The sequence below is a fragment of the Canariomyces notabilis genome (genome assembly GCF_033297395.1).
Source record: "Canariomyces notabilis strain CBS 508.74 unplaced genomic scaffold N656scaffold_14, whole genome shotgun sequence".
Classification (NCBI taxonomy): Eukaryota; Fungi; Ascomycota; class Sordariomycetes; order Sordariales; family Chaetomiaceae; genus Canariomyces; species Canariomyces notabilis.
Window position 1 is genome coordinate 595753 of NW_027041836.1, and position 21853 is coordinate 617605.

Genomic DNA, 21853 nt, shown 5'->3' on the forward strand with positions numbered 1-21853 from the left:
TACATGGAATCCGTGGGATCATTGGGTCGGCAAGCTCCCGAGTCAAGTTCGCGCTCCCTCTTTTATACCTGGCTTACATGACGTCACCTCAAACTTGTCTAGCCTGTCTTTACGGACTACATGCTCATTTGCAGCTGGAATCAAATCACAATCTCATCTTGATCGAATTGCCTCACACCAGACTCTGCAATGACCTCCAACTTCACGCCCCTGATGCTCGCGGGTGGCAAGTCCACGCGGATGGGCTCCCCCAAGCACCTCCTCAAAATGCCCGACAACCGGCCGCTCTATCTGCATCAGATCGAGCTCCTCCACCGAGCCTGCCCGGACGCCCCCGTGGTCTACATCTCGCTTGCCCCAGACTCCCAACTCGACCCCTATCTTGAGTCCCTTAGCACCAGCACCACGAATGCCACCACAGCCTCGACCAACCCCCAGGATGAAAACATACTACCCAAGCACCCGCCGCCTCCCACACCCAACATCCCCCAGCACGTCCAAGTCCGCTTGATCTTCGACAGGCCTGACTGGAACTTAGCCCCCAGGCCCAACATGGCAAACCCTAACACCAACCCTTCACCACCACCTCCACCATCAAGAAAATCAGCAAAAGAATCAGCCGGCCCCGCGGCAGGGCTACTCTCCGCCCTAGCCACACAGCCCAACGACGACGACACGACAGCTTGGCTGGTCATAGCCTGCGACCACCCCTGTCTAACCTTATCCGCGCTGGGCGAGCTCTGCGACGGATACCGCCCGCCCGTGACGTGCTTCACAGTTCCGTCCTCCGAGTCGTTCTCCTCAAACACAGACACAGATAACAACAACAGCAGCACGAGTATCATGATGATCGAACAGCCGTTGGTTGCCGTCTGGGCTACGTGCGCCCTGCGCCGCCTGTGCGAGAGGGTCGAAGAGTCCCGCGGCCGGTGTGGGCCTCGCGCTGTGGTGAGGGAATTCATCACTGGTAATGAAGGGCAGGTGATCCCCTGGCGAGGTGACCCCCGTGTGCTAAGCGGGGTTAATACTCCCCAGGAATGGCTTGCTGTCGTTGGGTCATGGGCCGGGGATGTAGGCAACAATAGTATTTAACTGTTTAAGGGAATCGAACTAGGAAGGGTTGATTCATGTCCATGCACCTGTCGAGGGTGAGAGGGCAAGCATGCCTGTAGGAGATAGAGGGTAGCAGTCAACGGGCATACCACTACTAGTCCTTTGCTCCGTGGAAGCCTGCTCGCCGGGCTTGAGATGGATCCAGCAGTTGGCCGAGAGAAAGGGACCCAGCTTGGCGGGGCTTTGTTCGGGGGTCGGATGGACCGTCAGCTGTCCGGTGGACGACGCCGAGAGGGTGCCGTGTCGGAACCAGTCCGTCCCCGGTGGCGGGTGTGTTGTTTTCCGCGCGCATTCGGACTGCAAGACTGCTCGGATGGGCTGTTCCATCGGTTGCCCCTGGACGGCTCGGAGGTAGGGCACCGTCAGAAGCCGAAAGCAGGCGGCTGCTGCCCCGGGGTTGCCCGGCAGGCCGAACAGAGGAATTCTCCTGCCCTTCTTTTCAGGCAAGAGTGCGAATAACACGGGGTGGCCAGGTCGAATGGCCAAGCCATGGAAGATAATCTCCGCCTTGGTCTTGTCGAGAACGGCCCTGACGTGATCAAACCTGCCCTTCGAGACGGCGCCGCTTGTCAAGATGAGATCGTACAAACCCGAGTCGACCAGGTTCTGGACGTGGTCCTGTAAAGCTGTCGGGTCGTCGCCGATAATGCCGACAAAATCCGCATCTGCGCCCATTTCTCTGATAGCCACTGTTAGATACGGGCCGTTGGCGTCCTTTGTGGCTCCTTTTCCGTTGATCAGTTCCCTCCCCGTTGACACGATGGCTACACGGAGTTTTGGTACAACCGGAATCGACTGAATCCCGACAGCGGCCAGCGCTAGGATGTGTGCTGGCCGGATTACCTGCCCCTTTCTGACCATGACATCTCCTTCGCGGATGTCATTGCCGGCCAACCTCTTGTTAACGCCTGGCGTAACCGGGTGTGATACAGCGATGGTTCTACCGCCTCCATGTAGCGGTGTGTCCACGATCTTGGCATCCTCTACTCTGACACAGGCGTCGTACGGCTTTCCCGTTGATGCACGATCAGGAAAGATGGCGCCTGTCATGATCTCCACGCACGAGTTCAACTCCATTTCGTCAACCGTGTTGGGAGTAGGCCAGGAAATGCTTCGCGGATCATCCCCTGCTGCTAGACTTCCCTGCACCCTGAAAAGCACTGGGGTCACAGGAGACGCGTTCGCTGTGGTGTGTGAGTGAATGGCATAACCATCCATAGCCGACGTGTCATACTCGGGTATGGACTTGGGACTGGTGATATCGTGGGCCGCGGTGGCCCCCGTCGTGTCCCGCAGGGAGACACATCGTTGGTAACATTCGGGGGTAGTAGCGGTACGTTGATCTTGGGCGACCGTAAGCAGTCTGGCGAGAGCCTCCGAGTAGCCCAAAGTCATGATAAATACTAAGGTATCTGATGTGAGTACCAGGAATGGAGAATCTTGCATGTATCGGGCCCCGCTTATGATATGGCGGCCCCTTGGATGGTCGCTTGAAGGAGGCTTTCAGGCTTAGAACCGAATTTTTGCCAGGAGAACATGAACCGCGATTGTGGAGGCATTAGCTTCAGGCTGTTTGGTCAGGACTCCAGGTTTGGGTGTGTGGATGAACAGGGTTAATGTTCCAGTGAAGGCTGGAACTGGTTCCAAATTGAACCTGGAGTTGAAATGAATGCGGTACGATAGTAGTGACGTCACTAATCTGTTCAACAGGTGCGCATCTTTCGCAACTGAGGAGCAAGCAGAGAGCTCAACCCGGAAGACGGCCTTGGTTGTTGATGAGGGAGACGACACCAAATTGTAACAAGTAAACAATGTTGACCGGGTGACAGACGGACGACAGCACAGTACACACATTTATACCCCTTATAGCCCAAAAAACAATTGCTCGAATTTCACGGGCAACCAATAAATAAGTAGCAGCTAGATACAGTCCCCCCCTCTTGTTTGTTCGTTAGCGCCTGACTTCAACACCAGGATCAGCCCTAAGATTTCAATTTCAACAGCAAAACAGTCAGTTTTCTCACGAAAAAAAGGCTCTAAAGAAAATAGTCCTCTTGAATAATGCTGGATACTCTTTTTTCTTGCATTGAGTTAACCGTTCTGGCTGCTGAGAAGCATTTCTCTAATTTCTGGACAAGGACCGCTGTCAGAGTCTTGCGCTAACAAACAAACAAGGGTTGAACTGTAGGTAGTAACTGAAGGTAATGAACGAGCAGACCGGGTGGTTTGTGCTTTGTGTACCCAAGTAGTAGAACTGCTAACAGGTCTCGGGGTGATGGAAGCTAAAACGGCACCAAAAGAGTCTGCGGACCCCTCATCTCCACAAGGTGCGCCGCCCACGCCCGCATGCGCGACAGACACGTCTGGGCGCTCTCGACCGCCTCGACAAAACCCTCGTCCCAGAGCGCCTGCGCCGTGGGCACCAGCGCCGCAACCATGGACTGGATATGGGCCAGGAATACGACCAGCGCCTGCAGCGTCTCGAGCACCTGATACTGAGTTCTCCGCGGCCCGGGTGTGGTCTCATTGTTGCCATCGTCGCCGTCGTTGTTGTCGGAACATGGGAACAAGGCGTCACGGAGGGCGTGTGCGCGCCGCATACTATGATGGCCGTGCTCGTCGACCTCGTTTCCGCCCCTTTCCTCCTTTTTCTTGTCCTTGTTCTCGTACTTTGCCAGCTGCGGCTCGAGCTTGGCCCGCATGTCGTCGGCGAGGCGGTGCATCACCCGCAGGCCGCTCTCGATTTCCGGGTCGTGGACGATGGAGGGGATCAGCGTCTCGTAGATCCCGAGGAGCGCGAGGGCACCTTCGTATGTCTCGCCTAGCCAAACATCGAGTTTGCGCTGGCGAATGGTCAGGTCCTCTGTGGCGGTCGCAGCTTTGACAGCGTCCTGGGTTGCGACCTTTGAAAGCGTTACGGATTGCTGCTCTGGAATTCGGACGTGTGCAGCCTCTGCCGCATCATGCTGGTCCGGCTGCGTTATCTTCTCAATACAAACCGCGCCCGACTTGAACAGGGGTTGTTTGGAGACGGGATCCCACCGATCTGTTTTCGCGTCAGCTCTGGGCCCGACTGGTACCACACCTACCACCTTTCCTAGTACTACCTATGGTGGTAGTAGTAGTAGTGCAGTGGATTGAGCAGACATGTCCTTACCAAATGTAAGCTCGTTGGCCGCTCGGGCTCGGCCGTCGTGCGAATCCCAGTATCCGAAGTGAAAGGGGATAAATACCTGCCCTTCGGCAATGCGGCCGACTCGGCACTTCAGCTCAACTGCTCCCTTTCGGGATCGCACCACCACCATCTCCCCGTCCGAGACGCCAAACCTGGCTGCGTCTGTCTCCGAGATGCGGACCTCGGGCTCGGGACAGGCCTTCTGCAGCGCTGTCCGACCAGTCTTTGTGCGAGTGTGGAATTGGTGAATTTTCCGTCCAGTCGACAACCGGAGCGGGAACTCTTCGTCTGGCTCGTCCATCGGTGGCAAGTAGTGGCAGGCCTTCAAAATGGCGCGTCCAGCAGGGTTCATGGCCTCGAACTGGGCTTTGCTGAGCGGTGCCCCGGTCTCCAGGTCGTGGCCGAAGCTCTCGCAGTAGTCGATGTCGGTGAAGAAGACGCCGTCGGTATACAGCCGCTCTTTACCCCGCGGATGCTCGGCGTTGCACGGCCACTGTATCCCGGACCCGCCGGTGAGGAGCTCATAACTCAGGCCCGTGTAGTCGCACGGCCTTCCGGCCGACAGCTTCTTCCAGGCCTCGAACACCTCCTCTGGCTTTGTCCATGGGAGAAGATCCTTGCCGTCTTTATCCTTGAATCCCATCCTCCTGGCATAGTCGAGAAAGATATCCAAGTCCGACTTGGCCTCGCCGGGAGGGTCCACGGCCTTGTGCGAGATGTGGACGGTGCGGTCGGCATTCGTGAAGCAACCAGTCTTTTCTGCCCATTGAGCAGCTGGAAGAACCACGTCGGCAATGGCCGCCGTCTCGGTCAGATAAATGTCCTGGCACACGACGAAGAGTTCTGGCCGGGTCAGCAGGTCGCGGACACGGGGCAGGTTTGGCAAGCTGACGAGAGGGTTCGTGCCGCTAATCCAGAACATTCTGACGGAGCCGCTTTCGATGTAGTTGAGAAGGTTCTGCACGTGGGTAGGCTCGTTCCAGTGCGGCACTTGAATGGGCTCAATGTTCCACAAGCGTGCTAGATCGGCGATGTGGTTGGGGTTCTTGTGGTTGCGAAAGCCGGGGAATTCCCCGTCGCAACCCGCCTCACGGTTGTTTTGGGCCGTGGGCTGGCCGTTCATCTGCAAGATGCCGCAGCCGGGCTTGCCAATCATGCCGCGCAGTAGATTGATGTTGTTGATCTGGCAAGCACTGGCAGTGGCTTGGTTCGACTGATAGACCCCCTGCAGAGCAGTCGAGAGTAAGCTTTTAGATGTCCCGATGATCCGGGCCGCCTTCTCAAGCTCCTCGGCCGGTACGCCGGTGATGTGTTCGACCGTCTTCGGGTTGTAGTCGGAAACGGTAGCTTTCAGCCCCTCGAGACCGACAACGTGCTTAGACACATAGTCATGGTCGATCCAGTCGTTTTTGAACATGAGATATTGGATGCCATTCAGCAAGGCGAGGTTAGTGCCCACACGAGGGGCTAGATGGAGAGTTGCCTTTCGGGCCGTCTCTGAGAGTCTGGGGTCTACCACGACGAGTTGGGGCGGATTGGGCCCGGCCAAACGATCCAAGACCCGCGACCACAGGACTGTCTGTGTCGCCGCCATGTTGTGGCCCACCAGAAACAGGCATTCGGTGTAGTCAATATCGGCGTAGGAGCCCGGCTGTCCGTCGGAGCCAAAGGACTCGCGCATCGAAGCTGCCGCCGTGGCCGTACAAAGTCTGGTATTTCCGTCCCTGAAAAGTATCATGAATATTAGCTGGACAGATCACCTGGGCGACCGGGAGAACTTCAAGGCGGCTTCTCACATATGGAGCGTGTGAAGACCTGCCTTCCCGACCAGGGCCAGGGCGTAGTACTCCTCGAGAAACAGCTGGCCCGAAGTATAGAAAGCGATGCTGTGGTTGGTGAGATGGTTCTGGAGCTCCTTGGATTTGGCAACGATCAGATTCATGGCCTCATCCCACGATGCTCGCTCCAAACGTCCATTTCTTCGGACCAGAGGATACTTCAGACGGTCCGGGCTGTGGATGGCCTTCCACCTTAACTCAGTGAGCGAAAAGCACCCAAACAAGAAGAATGATACAAGTAAGGTACCTACCCATGTAGCCCTTTGGGCCCTAAACGACCCTTGTTCACACGGTCGGTTGCCCTCCCCCTGACGCCGACGACCTTGCCGTTCTTGACGCCAATATCTAGCCCGCAGCAGTTGCTGTATGCATTATGCATTTGATGTTGAGTAATGGCCTTCAGGGGTGACTAGTAGCACGCGAACGGAAATCGTACGACACACCTGCAAAGCACACAGGCGCTCTGGACCCAATTCTCGGGTTCCTCATCGCATGCGAGGTCGACCCTTGTAGGCCATTCGTCTCTGTAGGGCGTGCGCGGGCCCCAAACGTCCTCAATCGAGTCACGCGTCTGGATTGCCGGAACCGCGTAGCTGTCCATGACTCTTGTTGAATTCGTTTGCTTTTCTGGATGGCTTCTTTCTTCTTGGCTTGACTCGGCTGAATCACTGCAGGTGGCAGTATCCAGAGAGACACTTTCGTGACGTCATACCTTTGTTTGCGAGAAGTTGCAATTCCTAGGAGGGTTGAAATAGGATAAGTGTCCTCCGATCTTGTATTATAGAGTACTGGTGCCTAAGGTAGTCAACGTTTCGCATCAATCCTGCCTTCTCGATGATCTTGCATCTCGCGTTGAAGTCGCACCTGCTGGTCCAGCTTCAACAGTTACCTTGGAATGTACCGTAGGCAACCGGGCCGCTCCAGTCTCCTTCCAACCCCAACAATGGCGTCACCGCAACCCTGCTTCGAGTGACCCGAAGCTGTGGGCAGCACATGTTCTGCTTCGCGGGGCCCCGCATTGTGCCCCTGAAAAGGGAACAAAAGAAGCTTATCTCGGAACCAGCCTTACGGGTCCCTACCCGAGATCAAAATCGACGTAGTGTATTTCGACGTACACGTGTATATCCAGATCTCAGGTACTGTACGCTTCAGTTTTCTTCTGGGAAATCTGATTGTAAACAATCGTGGTGTAAAGTACGTACCTCCTGTTCAATCCTCCCGCTTCACTCACCGCCCCAACGCACAACTCTCTCAGGCTCTCTGGAAGACCCGACTACCCCCCTCCCCTGCCACACCTCGGACTCCTAATTGCACGTAGTTAGGTATATGCGAACACCTAATGCCCACGGCTGGCACAAATCTCGAAAGGGCGCGCACGCCCTCCGTCCAAGCGGTTCGATCCGATCCTGCGCGGCACTGATGGTATGGATACAGCCAACCGGAGATCCTCTCTTCCCCACTGTGGACCTTGAGGTGGAACAGCATTTGTCAGCTGCCGGGGTGCGATCTACCGCAGTGCGAGCGACAGCACCTCTGCACTAATAAGCTGACAGGGAATTCTCAATTAATAATGCACTCACGACGGAACAACCACTGGTGCGCCAGAATACCGCGTCTTCCCAAATACGGTGCCAATATTTACCCTGGGAAGATAACTGCGCAAGCAGGACTGGGGGTTGCACCGGACCGAGCGCAGTCGGGTCGAAGGGATGGGTGAGAGGGGGGTTGATGTTGATTAGCGATCAGTCCGAAAACATACCGACGATGCTCCACGTCACGACTCCGTCAGAACAAGTCGAGCTAGCGTCGGATTCTCAACAGGGGATTTTGAGATGTAACGGAGGAACGTCCTAGAAGCCAATGGTTGAGTTCTTGAGCTGTATATAAGTTGTCGAGCAATCCACCTCAACATTCCCCATCTCCGAGACCAGCTCATCTCCAGTCACACCCAGACAAGCCAAGTCTCAACTCTCAACCGTTCAAGCTCACCTCACTTTCAACGTCTACCAAACTCGAAAGGTTTCAAAATGTCTCTCTCTCTCTACGACACCACCATCGGTTCAAGCACCAAGGCCCTCACGGCGCTGCTCTCCCTCCTCAAGAAGGCACAGGAACACCCGGAGGCCGCCACGATTCCCGAGACCCGCATCCACGAGGACATGCTGCCCTTCAAGTTCCAAGTCCTCACCGTCTCCAACTTCGCCAAGAAGGCCGTCGAGCGCCTGGCCGGCCGGGAGCTCGAGGCGTGGGCCGACGAGGAATCGACGCTCGAGGAGCTCATCGCGCGCGTCGAGAAGACGCTGGCCCTGCTGGCGACCGTCAAGCCTGAAGATCTCCAGGAGAAGGAGCAGGCGATCCACTGGGGCAAGCAGCTGCTGGGCACCTGCTCCACCTCGCAATATGCGCTCGACTACATGCTGCCGAACATGTACTTCCATTTGACCACGGCATACGACATTCTTAGGATGAAGGGGTTGACGATTGGCAAGAAGGATTATATAAAACCCTTTGTGGGGGGCTTCCTCGCTTTGTCGGATTGAGTGGTGGCTTGCAATAGGATGGATACCCGAGGATGTCATACCATGAGAGGTGTCCCTTCGTCGACACCCGCGTTAGGAAAATAGACAATGAGGATGCAGAATTACCTCAAAAGCCAAGAACAGTGTTTGCCCTCTCGACTGCTTCCGTCCCGCCAGGTGTATCGCCCTCCGACGCGATGAGCTTGTCGAGGCCCATTGCTTGCACTCCCCGGGGATCGCAGTACTTCCTGACATACTCCTCCGTAGCGCGGCCAATATGCCGCGACTCGCCCTCGCCACCAGGGAAATCCGGGCCAGGCGTGCCGTGGAGAAACGCGGTCCGCTGTCGGGCGATGTACTTTGCACTGGCCTCGGTTGTCGGACACACAGGGATGTAGAACACGCTCGAGTCCGAAGATCCCCCATGTTTCTTGTCAACCGCGTGGATAGCTTCACCGGGATTGTCAGCTTCCATGCCTCCAGCCATCATTCAGAGCAACACATATGGCAACACTCACTGTCACAATGCCAGATGACATAGTCTCCGGGCCTCACCTCGGGGACATGCACCATGGTCCGCTGGAGCTCCAGATGCGGGTGCAGCGCCTCAGTGAACTCCTGCGCACACCCGGGCATGGCACCTTGCAATGCGCTGCTCATGCGCTCCGAGTCTCCCATAAACCGCCAATTCCCCTCGCTCAGGTACCCTTCCCATCCGGCACCTCCTGCCCCCTGATCCAGCTCCCTAACAGGCTCAAAGAACGGCCTGAGAAGCGCATACACCCCTGCCTCCTTAACCAGCGGATTAACCAGCAGTGTTCCCTCCCCAGGGCCCGAACGACTAACGGCAAGCCAGCCCTGGAAGGCGCGGAGCATGGAGCAGGCGCCGAGGCCACCGTAGAGGTCCGTCACGGCGTGGACGCGCGGGGAGGCATCAAACGGATCGTATGAGCCCTCCCAGTCCCCGCGGAAGACGGCGTCGTACACACCACCTTTACCATACCCTTCCTCTTCCCAGCGCTCGACGCTCCCGCCGTCCTGGTGGGCACCCAGCGCGAACTGCGCGTCCCCCGGCTGCCGGATGCGCAGGCGGTCTGCGTACGCGAGCGGAGTGCGCAGGCTGATCGGGGCGCGGGCGTCCGAGACCCGCCACAGCGCCGCCATCAGCGCCGTCTGTGTCTGTAGCAGCCGCGGGTGGCCTCGTGCGCGGACCTGTGCTGGCGACCAGTAGAGTTCGAATACCTGCGGTTGGTCTTGTGGGAATCCTGCGCACCAAAGGTTAGAGAGGTACCTTAGTGATGGAGATGTAAGGACTGACTGACCTCTTGTGTGCGGGTTCTGTCTTGTATACTCCTCCACCTCGAACTTGTATGCTCTTGCCTCGTCCTCAGGGATGACACCCCTGATGACGGCAACGCCCCGCTTCTTAATGTCGTGCGCTTTGCTGTGGAGGTCTTCTTGGAGGTGGCTGAATCGTACCTCGGGCACGATGCTGGGCCCAGTGCGCGCGATCACTTCGTTCTCCTCTCTCAAAATCGCGAGCAGCCGCTTCCAACTAGCAATGAAGGCGTCTTCATGGCCATTTACGAGTCGCAGTTTGAGTTCGCGGAAGCGGTTTGGAAGAGCTTGGGCTTGTCTGCCAGAGAGTGAAGCAAAAGTGTCTGAAATATCCCCCTCGGCCTTGCCTTTAGGGAGACTGGCGTTCATGGCAGCCATGGAAGAGACACGACGCCTCCATTGCCATAACCGGCTCGGTGATAGAGCAGGACCGAGAAGGCCACATTTAGGACCGTGGAGTGTTCTGAGGAGCATGGCGAGGCTTGGGGTGATGGGAGAGAATTGGCAATGGAAGGGAAGGAATGATGCGGGGTGAGTGGTGAGTACAAATCGGCCTGGGAAGAGTAAGGTATACTTCGTAGACTCTTGTATCCTGGTGCTGACCGAGCTTTGCTGAGAGTTGGGAGCGTCAACCGTGTGAAACGATGGAACCACTGCGCTGCCAATCCAGGCCATCGTTACCCGGATCATGATCCATTGGACCTTGATATATTTGGCGAAGGGCGATGCGTGTCGGCCGTTCTCAGCGGTTCATCAGCCATTCAGCTTACCGCGAAGTCGGAAGTCCTACATTGGGAAGTTGTGGTACCTAACCATGTGAGACGTCATTTGTTGGACTTGGAGACCTGCTTGGGGTTTGCCAATCGCCTCCGGGGGCGGGCAAGGGGGCCAGGCAGTGTGCATTTACAGTTGCGTGGCTGCCCAAATGCTTGAATATGAGCAAGAGCCAATTACCTATGCGATACATTCACGTACGGGTGTCTATCAAAAGGTGCTTCGAGGTTCCGGTGTGCAAGACATGGAGTACCATACCGTATGCATGTACAACATCTGTCACGGGTTGTTGTTAAGAGGGGTAGTCGAGAGGATGATTTTTGCACATAAAATTTGGGCTGCACTAACAGACCTCGTCCCTCTCGAAGTACTCCGTAACGGAGCGAATCAATACTGTACCGAACACCGCGGAACGGAACGGAATAGCTGAAAAGGGAATGTCCGCTCCCGTCGTCAAAATCCCACTCCAGTGACTCCACCCTCTTCTATCCGATAACCCCATTGGGGCTGCTACGGAGCTACCGTTTTCGAAACACCAACAAACGAAGACACCATCGCAAGAGTTCATCTTCAAGACACCCAAAGTGGACTCAGAACCTCATTGACCACGGCCGCGAAGCTAGCGGTAAGCGCATTTTTAATTCTTCAATGGCAAGCCGAAAGAGTGGCAGCATTCAGGTCAAATTTGTGGGGCACGATGCTGCCGGTCTGCCTGTAAAGAGAAAACAAGTTCATCATGCCTGCACCCCTTGCAGGAAAAGAAAGGTATTCACCCGATAAAGCCATGGAACGCAGGCCATAGCAAAATCTGACTTTGGCTTTGCGGATAGAAACGCTGCGAACACGTCCTCGGCGAGGAGAGAATCGCCGTCAAAGATGCCGCCCAGAGCGAGGGCAACCCCCCAGCAGATGCCGACGCCTCTGATGCTGCCGCCCAGCTCCTATGCTTCTTCCATCAGGTTTCCGACAAGACGGTCAATCGAGCCGACGACAGTCAAGTCCGACCGCAATCTCAGCATCTGGAGACGTCGCCGCCGTTTCTTGGGGACCTCAATCCGGAGTCTATCCTCGTCGAAGCAACCATGGGCGCCCCCGTGAATCCCAGAACACCCGAGACAGACCAGCAGAGCCATATTATACAAGAAACACCGGGGATAGCATCTTCCGCTTCCCCTAATCTGCAGCAGCAGCTTCCCACTCCAAACAAAGAATCCACGGAGACTGAGCCTTCCGCTCTTGTCGGCGTCCTTGGCTCGTTTTGTTGGATGCCTGATGGAGAAGAGTCAAGAACCAAAGTCCGAGTTCAAGACACAACACACTTCGCCGCTCTAGCTCAGAGTTTTGCTAACCGTGTGCTCGCCGACAAGGTGATGCCCACTGGCGTGGAATGGAGAGCCTTGAGGGATCTGTATCTTACCAAGATCCAGCCAATCTTCCCCATATTTGAGGAGTCCACCCTCATTGACCTTCCCGCCGAGACCAACCTCCGTCAGCTCATTATGGCGGGTGTGTGTCTCGCCGCAGCAAGCGATCCGGAAGCTCGCGCCCTGTTGACGTTTGAGAAGGGACCAGCTCGGCGGGCTTCCGGCGACTCTGCCATTGAGGGCATCCTCGGACCTGCTTCTCGTGGTACTGGCGGCGAGAAACAGCCCACGCAGCCCAGCAACAGGGCTCCCAGGGCTCGTGTCATCGTTCTCTTCGAGGAGTACTCGCGGGAAATGGCCAAATTCATCAACCGTCGCCTCACAGAGCTGCGCGAGATGCATCAGCTCCCACTCATCTACGAGATCCAGGTTCTAGCGATAACCTGCCTCTACTGGCAGCCGGCAGATCCCAAGGAACGCTTTGAGCCGCTTTGTCTCTTTGCTAGACTTGTCAGCCTAACCCACACCCACGGCATCCATCTGGAACTCTTGTACAGGGCTCATCCGGATGGCCAGACCGCTGACAAGGACGCCGGGCGAAGGTTGTTCAAATGCTTGTACGCGCTAGATCGATTGCTCGCCACTTTCTCTGGCCGGCCTGTCATGTTCCACAACTACGACTTGATCAGACTCCCTGTTCCGGACGATAAAGATCCGCCCAGTTTCAGGCTGTTCATGTCGTTGATCCTTCTTCTAGACCAGGTTATGGAGTTGTACCGGCCGTACCCCAAGGTCACTTATGTTGATGTCCCGGTGTTTGAGCGCTTGGCTATTGAAGCCAAAGCGCAATGCGAGCCGGAAATCATTCTAGGTATGTACCGCTTCGAGAGTTCCTGCGACAATCCACCCTCTGCGACTTGGGCTGACAGTATGTGCGTAGTCACCCTCGAGGTCCTTTACCACGCCATCTGCGTCCTCTCGGTGCGGATGCCACGCCATCGTTTTAGGACTGCGCCCGAGTGCGACACCCTTCCGTGCCCAAGTTACCAACACCTGCCCCCGAGCGGTGTGAACGCTCGGAGATCCCACTCCGCCGACCGCATTCTCGACGTTATCCAAGATTACAAGCTCAGCCCAATGCCATTTGTTCCCTACGCACTCACGCTCTCACTCAGCGTAGCATATCGCAAATGGCGCTTCAGTCGACTGCCCATGTTCCGTACCAGAGGCGGGGCTGACTTTAAGAAGGTGCTGCCTGTCCTGCAGGAGATGGGCAAGATATGGAGCAGTGCCCGACTGAATGCTCAGCTTGGTCAAGCTGTCATGTTGAAACTTGATCGAAACGAGATCCTGCACAGGAAACGCCCAAAAGGTGCCGCCGAAGGTACTCGGGCCAAAAACAGTGAGCGAGGACAAGATGGCGAGCAGGAGGTGCCGCGCAACGGCAGGGATGGCAACAAAAGAGCCTCAGGTACCCATATTGATAACGAAAAGGAGCTCGCCGACGAGTCGAGTTCTCGCATGCCTACTGAACCAATAGCAGGGAACAGTATCCATGCAACAGCCAATAACGAGGCGACCGTGGAGCCGCAACCCGGTCTCGACGCGGCCGCTCCCTCAGCCACAACCGCCTCTCCAACAGACCAACCCCCGTTGCGGGCCGTCTGGAACCCTCCGGCAAACCCCGTCCCTTCCTTCATGAATGAAAGCGCTGCATCAGACGCCATACCAATACCAGGGCACTTCACTCATCCGACGAAAGTGGTCGATGGGTTTCCGTCCATGGGTGGCATGTCCGAGTATGACCTGAATTCCTTCCTCGACGACGACGACGCTCTGTTTCGATCTTGGGATCCTAAGTTTGCCCAGTCGGTAGACTTTTCGTTCAGCAGCAACTTGGATCCTGGCAACCCGTTCGCTTGGCCGGAATATTGTAACTACTCGCCCTGAGATGACAGGGAGGCGGCGGGCAAAGAACTCTTATACCCGACCGAGCCGAATGGCGGGATACTTCCTTACCGTCCCGGGAGACCGCCGGTCCGACCACTTCCGGCACTCCTGCCAAGTGCTGCATTCCTGAACTGAAAATGGATCGTGTACTCCCAACGCCGCAAAGGGTTCATGCTATAGTTTTTCAGAAAGTTGCAGGACACGCAATTGGCAACGATCCCCGAGAGAAAGTGGTCCCCAGATATACCAAGACCGGGCCAGTTTTGATCTTTGTACGATTCAAAGATCCAACTTCAGATTAGCCACAACTTACTTAGGCCTGCTTAGCTCCGTGTACATACATCGGTGAACAATGGGAGTTCTGGGAGAAATGGATAGGCGCTTAGAAGTACGTCAAGCCTCGACACAGGCGAAGATCCGGGACCAGCCAAGTCAGTAAATAGACATACAGGGCGGGAAACGTCGTCAAACGACACGGCAAGAAAATGTCACAGCACCGGAGGCATGGGAATTGGGGAGAATGGTGATATTATTGGTCTAAGTTGTCAGGAGGGATCGTCCAGTTCTGCATCACTGGCTCGAAAAACATCGTTCTGAACCTTGGGATGCCACAGGGCATCAGATAAAGCTGCCTGCAAAGTTCAGAACTCTCGCCTCCCTCCCGTTGCTTCTCCACCAAAAAAAAGTTGTTTTTCGTTTATTTTATATTCCCTGCGCCACCACCTGCCATCCAGCCGAGAAGCGCTCCGCTGTGCCTCCACAGACGTGGAGTTATGAGAACTTGACGCAGAGATATCGGCCGAGAAAAAGAACGGGTGATGCATTTATATACTTGTCGCAAGATCCGTCCGCTTCGACATAGGCGAGCAGACCGCATGCCGAGCTCGCTCCAAAAACAGGGGGTCGGGGTGGCATTCCGGAGCGCGGCCATGGCATCCGCCAGGCAAAGGCAGAAATAACAAGCACGCAAGACTGGCGCATCCCCGAGGTTCTTCCGTTTGTTCGTGGTTGTTGTTCCGTCGTGTTGTCCACCGACCCTGTCCTCGTGACTGCCCGCCCACCGCAGGCCAACGCCACCGTCATCTTCCGGCATACCATCCTTCTCTCCTCATCCACCGTCCTACCCGCCACCTTGCGCACCATGCCCACCTACCAGGTGATCAATCGTAGCGCGCTCCTTCTCCCTTGCGTCTGCCTCAACGCCTCCCATCATCCATGCAGCACACCACCACACGCCACTGTCTAGACGCCGTGCCGAACTCCTTTTTGATCCGCCAGACCCCATAACTCCCGGCTCGGTGGTATATCCCCGATCTTCTTACCCTTGTCCTCGGCATTTGCAGCAGCAGCTCCAAGCCGAAGGCGAAGCGAGCTGACAAACGCCTCCGCAGCCGGAACAAATTGTTGAAAAGGAAAGAAACACCCAACTCCCCTCTTTCCATCCAAACGCGCCAGCCCCCCCCCTGTAAAATAAAAGCACCCTTGGGAATCGCCTTGAACAGAAACCAGCCCAACTCCGTTCAGCGCCAGAAACTCCGCTTGTATGAACTTGCCTCCCTTCCCAACCACAAGCGAGGGAGAAGTCCACTGTTGAAAGCCGGCGCCCCGTCCGCCAAATCGCCTCTAGGAGACCTGTAACCATGCCAGAACCCAATCCTGCGTCAACGCGTGCATCTTTTCGTTTCCACATTTCGTAGTCGAGAGGGGAAAGGAAAAAAATTCAGAATCCCATGCATGCCTGACTCTTCCGCATCTTCCACTTGTTTCGGTAATGAACGTCGCCAGATAGTAGCTTCGTTGAGGAGATGGTGAAACAATGCAATGTGGAAATATTCGTCAGGGCTGCGTAATTCATTGTACAGAGAGAAAGACGGAACGGAGAGAATCAGCACATAGAGCAGCAGGAAACAGAGAGTCTATGCCCCGAACTCCCATCTGCGTCCTCCCTTTCCACTGCGGCGACGTTGATATCGGGGGCAGAGTCGGAATGTATCGTGACCGAGAGCGAGTAGGAAGACGCCGTGATTAGGGCAAAACTCGGCGCGGATATTAAGAAGATACAATCGGGAAAGTGGTTAAGATCTGCCTGTTGTGAGCGTCGACGAGGCGCTGGCCGTTTTATCGAGGTGCCATAAAGGGTCCTCCCTGGGGAGAGGGCCCTTGTCGAGGAGAACTTGCAAAGAAAAGGTCCGAGTCGAGATGGTTGGGGCACGGCTTATCGACAAAAGGAGCCATTGTGGTGAGACGGCAGGGTTAACAGATATGTACAATGCAAAAGGGGACACCAAAAAAGTAAATACCAGCCTCATGCCCATAGCGTTACTCTCTCATCGCAACGCCTAATATGTTAAGCATAAATGTTAGGCCTGCTGGACGGACGACTGGGGCTGGCCTTGGGCCTGTTGGCGACCGCCGCGTTGTCCACCATAACTCTGGCGTCCGCCCTGGCCCTGGAACCCTCGACCACGGCCTCCGCGGTGACCGCCCGACGGTTCACGGGTCCCTTGATAACCCCCACGACCCTGAGCAGAGGGGCCTGAGCCGTTTTGATGGTTTGGTTGCCCCTGCCAGTCTGTCGGGCCAGCTCCAACAGGCCGGGACTGTTGCGCAGGCGGCTGTCTCTGCACTGGTGGGTTCTGCAGCTGTTGTTGCTGTTGTTGCTGCTGATCCTGCTGCTGCTGGTGGTGCTGCTGTTGGTGCTGAGGAGCAGCAGGCTTGAAGTTCGAAATCGGCCGAGGAATAGTTTCTGGATTCTCGTACACGTAAAGACTCTTGTCGATGGTCGGAGGAATGGGCTGAATTTCGGTTCCCAAGTCACGTTCAATATTATACAAGTTGAACCGATCATCCCAGTTAATGAGGTTGATGGCCAGTCCCAGATGCCCGTACCGGCCGGAACGACCGATGCGGTGCAGGTAGGTCTCGGCATTCTTGGGGAAGTCAAAGTTGATGACAACGTTGACCGCTTGGATGTCAATACCACGTGTCAGCAGATCGGAACACACCAGGTTCCTGCACACGCCGTTCCGGAAGTCGTGGAAGACTCGGTTGCGCGCTTGCTGGGCCATCTTGGCGTGGCTGTAGAAACATGAGTATCCCAGCTCTGTGATCTTCTTGGCGAGAAGCTCGACACGGTTGGTCGAGTTGCAGAAGATGATGGACTGATTGATCTGGAGTTTGGAGAAGAGTGTATTAAGACAGTGAACCTTTTGCTTTTCTTCGACGTAGGCGTAGTACTGGGTAATGCCGCGCAGAGTGAGCTCATCCATGAGATTGATCTCGTAAGGGCTGACCATGTTCTTATCTGAGAAGTCCTTGACCGAGAGAGGGAAAGTTGCCGAGAAGAGCATAACCTGACGATCCTTTGGATGGAACCGGAGGAGTTGTTCGATGACAGGCGTGAATTCGACGGAGAGAAGTTTGTCCGCCTCGTCCATGATGAACATCGGGCATTCGCTCAGATCCGCCACCTGCTTGCTGGCGAGATCCAGAATTCTGCCCGGGGTACCGACCACAATATGGACGGGATCCTGCAGACGGACAATGTCATCGCGAAGACCAGTTCCGCCGGTGGTAACCATGACGTTGATACCGAGATGCTTCCCCAAGGTCTTGCAAACCTGGGATGTCTGCATGGCCAACTCGCGAGTGGGGACGAGGATGAGACATTGGATCTTGGACACTTTCGGGTTGATTTTCTCCAGGGCTGGGATCACGAAGGCTGCAGTTTTGCCAGTACCGTTTTTTGCGCGCGCAAGAATGTCGCGGCCGGTGAGAGCAGCCGGTATGCTCTCTTCCTGAATGGGTGAGGGTTTTTCGAAACCGGCCTCGAATATGCCCATGAGCAGATCCCGCTTGAGTCCGAAATCCTCAAATTCTAGTCCTTTGGTGTTCGTCACATCCTACAGGAGCTGCTGTATTAGCGGCATGATTAGACTCCTCAAACTACGTACTACTGACCTCGGTTTGTTGTCTCGTGTCCTTAGCAGGGAGTTTGAGACTTTGCTTCCAATCATCTGTGCTCGCGCCATCTCTGCGTCCGTTAGTCAAAGACTCTGACTAAAAAAGAAATGGCGGAAAACGAACTTCAAAGTAGAGGCCTTAAGCTGGTCGATGAGACTGTCTGTCATTGTGCCTGCTCGAGTTGGGATGGGGTATTATGGTGTGAAGTCGGAGGGAAGGACGCGAAGACGGGTTATAGGGGTAATGTTTCGCGGTCAAATGTCGGGATCGCGGGGTGTCTATTTTGCGGCACAGATTCGCTGTGGGATCGGTTGATGGAGACGTGGCGAGTCCTGTTGACTTCCCAGGCGGTGCTGGACGTGAACAGGTAGTCGCTGATGATGATCGGAGTGCGGCGCCGGATTGTTTCGCTCAATTTGTGGCTGTCGAGCTGACGGCCGAAGGCGAGGCGGTACCAGAGAGGGGAAGAGAGTAAAATCGGATTCGGTTTTTTTGGTTTTCGTGTCGTTTGGTCGTGGAAAGCGCCTCTATATCAGGATGCTTTCGTGCTTTGTTGTTGTGGATTGAGAAATTCTTCGTACAGCGATCTGGTTCTTAAGACGGCGGGGAAAGGGCGAAGCAGCTGGGCTGAACAATCTTTGAGGTGCGAGGTCGAAAAGCTCGGGCGGGATGCGTTTGACTGTCACGTGGGTGCCCCCGGCACTTTCCACCTCATCGCGAGTTTGAGGCTTTGAGCCTCGTGCCGCTTCCGCACAGACCATGAATCAGTCAGCAGTGGCTGCCAGTGGCTGCCTGCTCCACCAGTCACTGCCCCCACTTGATGTGGGCCCTTGACGTCCTACAACGGCCTATGCTTTCGTGACCTTGAATCGAGAATGACGGCCCCAAGCCGTGGGTTCTCCATTACAGTTCCCTTCACTGTTGTTATCTTGGGCAGGATGGTTTACCGCCTGCCGTCAAGTATGAGCGGTTTGAATTGGCAATGATGGTGCTCAAAACACCAGTAGCCGTGTTTCCGAGCAGTGCTGCGCTCCTGGTCGGTGGCACGGCGTCAGGAGCAGCCCCGCGAAGACCAAAGGCTCATCTGGCCGATATCCTCTCGCCGAGGTCCCAAGCAGCTCGCCGGAAACTGCGTGCATTTGCCTCTGCTGCCAATGGACGGACCTGGACGAAGGACAGCAAAAACTCGAGCCATACGCCAAGTTGGCCGTCGTCTGCGCATCCCACACCCTACGAGATCTTTGGGCTGGCACGGGATGGGCCATATGAGAAGGCACGATTTTTCCAGCTTGTGAAGCTCTACCATCCCGATCGCCGCCACCACACCTCGGGTGATGGTATCCCGCACCCGACGAAGCTCGAGCGCTACCGCCTTGTCGTGGCCGCCAACGAGATTCTGAGCAATCCCCACAAACGTCGCATGTACGACATATACGGCATTGGCTGGGTTAATGAATCTGACCCTCGGGCTCGTTATCGTGCGGCGGATCGAGCATGGCGGCAGGCACCGGGAAACGCGAGCATGAACGCCACCTGGGAAGATTGGGAGCGGTGGAGGCAGCAGCGCGACGGCAATGGTGAAAAGCAAGAGCCCATCTTTACATCGAACGGCGCTTTCGCGAGCATCATCCTGCTGTTCATGTTTATCGGTTCGTGGGGTCATATTACAAGGGCTGGCGCAAGGTCGATGCACGCGCTCGACATGCGGGAGGAGCGACACGCAGCTATCAGCAGGGACATGCGTCGTCGTCAAAGCGAGACGGCTGGACTTAACCGAGAGGGCAGGGTCCAAACCTTTCTACGACAGCGTGAGCTGGAAAATTGGACGCACGACCTGCCAGGCCAGGCAATATCTGACGGCAGCGGTCCTTCCAACAGATATATGCGACAGTCTGGTTAGGCGGCATCAGCCCTCCTACACGGAAATGGGACTGTTTGACAACTCGCCGTGCCTTAGAGCACCGAGTTGGCATCACGGAGCTGCAATACCGCATATCCGCCACATCATCAACATAGATCAAACCCATGGTGAGAGCGGAAACCACACTCGGGTCGATCCAGAGAATCTCAGGGCGATGTTCATCTTCGGATGGAATGAGAGCCAGGCCGCATGGGACACAGCGCTGGATGGCCCAATTGAGTATCCGAGCAATGCAGCAAGGAACCAATCTATCTTTCTTAGCTACCCCAAGCTCATAGGTTGGAAGCGCCAGCGACGCTTCGAACCACCCAGCACATCCCCGCTGCGCGCTGTGCGTTGGATAGGTAATTGCAGGACCTTATTATATCCTCATCTCCCCGCACCTCGGGCAACAAGACAATATGCTGGACTGTTAGCGGCCGGTAAACACCATGCAGAGCTGGAGGAGCAAGTAAATCGCCCGCTTAAATGGATTCTATGCCTCAGCAGCAGAGCAGGAGGCAAACCAGGATCCAGCAAAACAGGAGTAGTGAAGAAGTGAAGACTGGAAATGTTTAAAAGATTTATTTGGCACGAATGTGGGGCGAAGTCATCGACGCGCTTGGCAAAAAAATTGTTAGGCGCACGGATCAAGACTTCAAGTTCCCTCGGACGTTCTTCACCATCATTCTGAACAGTATCTGATCAAATTTGAGGATATCTGCGCTAGCTACGGAGTACAATCCATTCCTTCAGTCTTGACTTTCTCTCGACCTGCCATGTGCCTAGTGCCTACCCGCCTACGCTGCAAGTAATCTTCTCGAATATGCCATCTTCAACCCCCTTGTCCGCGACTCATTCCATACCAGGGCTGAAGTACGAAAGGTCGGTGACGCCAGCTTGTCTACGACCTTGAAGATATCGCTAGCCTCGAAATTGCTGAATAAGATATCCTGTGAAGTTCTTGATTGCCGCCTTCATCTCGTGGGGGCCTCAAGCTCGGTCTTGACAGTTTCGGCCTTGGTGCTCGCCTCGATAGATTCAGCCAGTTGCTCAAGTGCTTTAGCAGTCTTTGCCTTCGCCAGGGCACGAGCAATTTCCTTCCGCTTGCGCCTCTCTTCATACTCTGCGACAAGTTCCGCAACGGACTTGATGTACTCCCCTGTTGGCTTCGCATCTTCAATCTTCTTCCTCTTGTTGTGCCGGGCTAGCGGTCTAGTCAAGGATAGGGGTTTGAGAGGAGGCTTCCGACGACGCGTCTTTCGTTTCGAAGAGGTTCGAGGCGCGTTTGGGGGTCCCAGGATGGGATGTGGGCGATGCCCTCATTTTCCTGCCATGACTTGGTTGGATCGTAATAGTCGTCGGGTCCAAGAATGTCACTGAGATCAATGGGCGGCGGGACATCACTGGCATCATCGTTGAGATTTGGGTCGAGATCCGGGTCTCAATAGTCGTCGGTCACGTCCTCGACGCGTCGCATCTTGCATTACCTCTATGCCGGACACAGGAATCTAGCTGGGGAAAAAGTGACAAGAAAACAACATGCCGAGTTTTCCTCGCAGCACAGACGAGCCTGATCCAAGTCACCAATCGGACATCGGCCCCTGGTGAAATAGTTCCAGAAGAGGAAAAACGTATCCTCACCATTTTCCGGATGGTAAGTAGTGCCCCACACACTCTCCGTGCGGATACTATGGAGTGATGGACTACCTATACTGTACTATGTACAGTGTACTTATCATCCAAGGAGTCCCCCAACTACGACCAGTTGTCTTACCAAACATTGACTCGTGGTTTCTAAACCCTTGATGTGCATCTTCAAGCTCCAGTGACTACCTAGGTAACCATTTGTCTCCTCCATGTACCGTACGTTGACCTTTCTTTCTACAAGTTGCCATGCAAGTGAACAAACACCGGCT

The 21853-nt window shown here is 55.5% G+C and overlaps 8 protein-coding genes across 8 annotated transcripts; 4 read left to right on the plus strand and 4 right to left on the minus strand.

Annotated features, from left to right (window-relative positions):
• Positions 1–37: 37 nt before the first annotated feature.
• Positions 38–985, plus strand: N656DRAFT_829969 (uncharacterized protein; the record flags this gene model as incomplete). The annotated part of the gene is made up of 2 exons (XM_064818591.1): positions 38–929; positions 982–985. Exons 1-2 carry the CDS (start codon positions 190–192, stop codon positions 983–985), a joined length of 744 nt encoding a protein of 247 aa, XP_064669276.1. The 5' UTR covers positions 38–189.
• A 266-nt stretch (positions 986–1251) lies between these two features.
• On the minus strand, positions 1252–2415 carry N656DRAFT_693226 (uncharacterized protein; the record flags this gene model as incomplete). Its single annotated transcript, XM_064810667.1, has 1 exon — positions 1252–2415. A coding segment is annotated over one exon (1164 nt), but the record flags the coding sequence as incomplete, so codon positions are not given.
• A 567-nt stretch (positions 2416–2982) lies between these two features.
• On the minus strand, positions 2983–6764 carry N656DRAFT_780446 (uncharacterized protein). The gene is made up of 4 exons (XM_064815377.1): positions 6378–6764; positions 6085–6318; positions 4271–6012; positions 2983–4159 (listed from the first exon to the last, which is right to left on the minus strand). The coding sequence occupies exons 1-4, from the start codon at positions 6503–6505 to the stop codon at positions 3396–3398; spliced, it is 2868 nt and encodes a 955-aa protein (XP_064669278.1). The 5' UTR covers positions 6506–6764; the 3' UTR covers positions 2983–3395.
• Positions 6765–7793: 1029 nt separating this feature from the next.
• Positions 7794–8719, plus strand: N656DRAFT_148802 (uncharacterized protein). Its single transcript, XM_064808662.1, has one exon. The coding sequence runs from the start codon at positions 8154–8156 to the stop codon at positions 8664–8666; it is 513 nt and encodes a 170-aa protein (XP_064669279.1). The 5' UTR covers positions 7794–8153; the 3' UTR covers positions 8667–8719.
• Positions 8720–8772: 53 nt separating this feature from the next.
• On the minus strand, positions 8773–10361 carry N656DRAFT_711485 (DUF1479-domain-containing protein; the record flags this gene model as incomplete). Its single annotated transcript, XM_064811747.1, has 3 exons — positions 8773–9095; positions 9164–9910; positions 9968–10361. The coding sequence occupies 3 exons, from the start codon at positions 10359–10361 to the stop codon at positions 8773–8775; spliced, it is 1464 nt and encodes a 487-aa protein (XP_064669280.1).
• Positions 10362–11253: 892 nt separating this feature from the next.
• N656DRAFT_148989 (uncharacterized protein) lies at positions 11254–14420 on the plus strand. Its single transcript, XM_064808663.1, has 2 exons — positions 11254–11522; positions 11588–14420. The coding sequence occupies exons 1-2, from the start codon at positions 11406–11408 to the stop codon at positions 14069–14071; spliced, it is 2601 nt and encodes an 866-aa protein (XP_064669281.1). The 5' UTR covers positions 11254–11405; the 3' UTR covers positions 14072–14420.
• Positions 14421–16431: 2011 nt separating this feature from the next.
• Positions 16432–18201, minus strand: N656DRAFT_711389 (DEAD-domain-containing protein; the record flags this gene model as incomplete). Its single annotated transcript, XM_064811745.1, has 3 exons — positions 16432–17973; positions 18032–18104; positions 18158–18201. The coding sequence occupies 3 exons, from the start codon at positions 18199–18201 to the stop codon at positions 16432–16434; spliced, it is 1659 nt and encodes a 552-aa protein (XP_064669282.1).
• Positions 18202–19232: 1031 nt separating this feature from the next.
• N656DRAFT_692228 (uncharacterized protein) lies at positions 19233–19904 on the plus strand (the record flags this gene model as incomplete). Its single annotated transcript, XM_064810661.1, has 1 exon — positions 19233–19904. A coding segment is annotated over one exon (672 nt), but the record flags the coding sequence as incomplete, so codon positions are not given.
• Positions 19905–21853: the final 1949 nt, after the last annotated feature.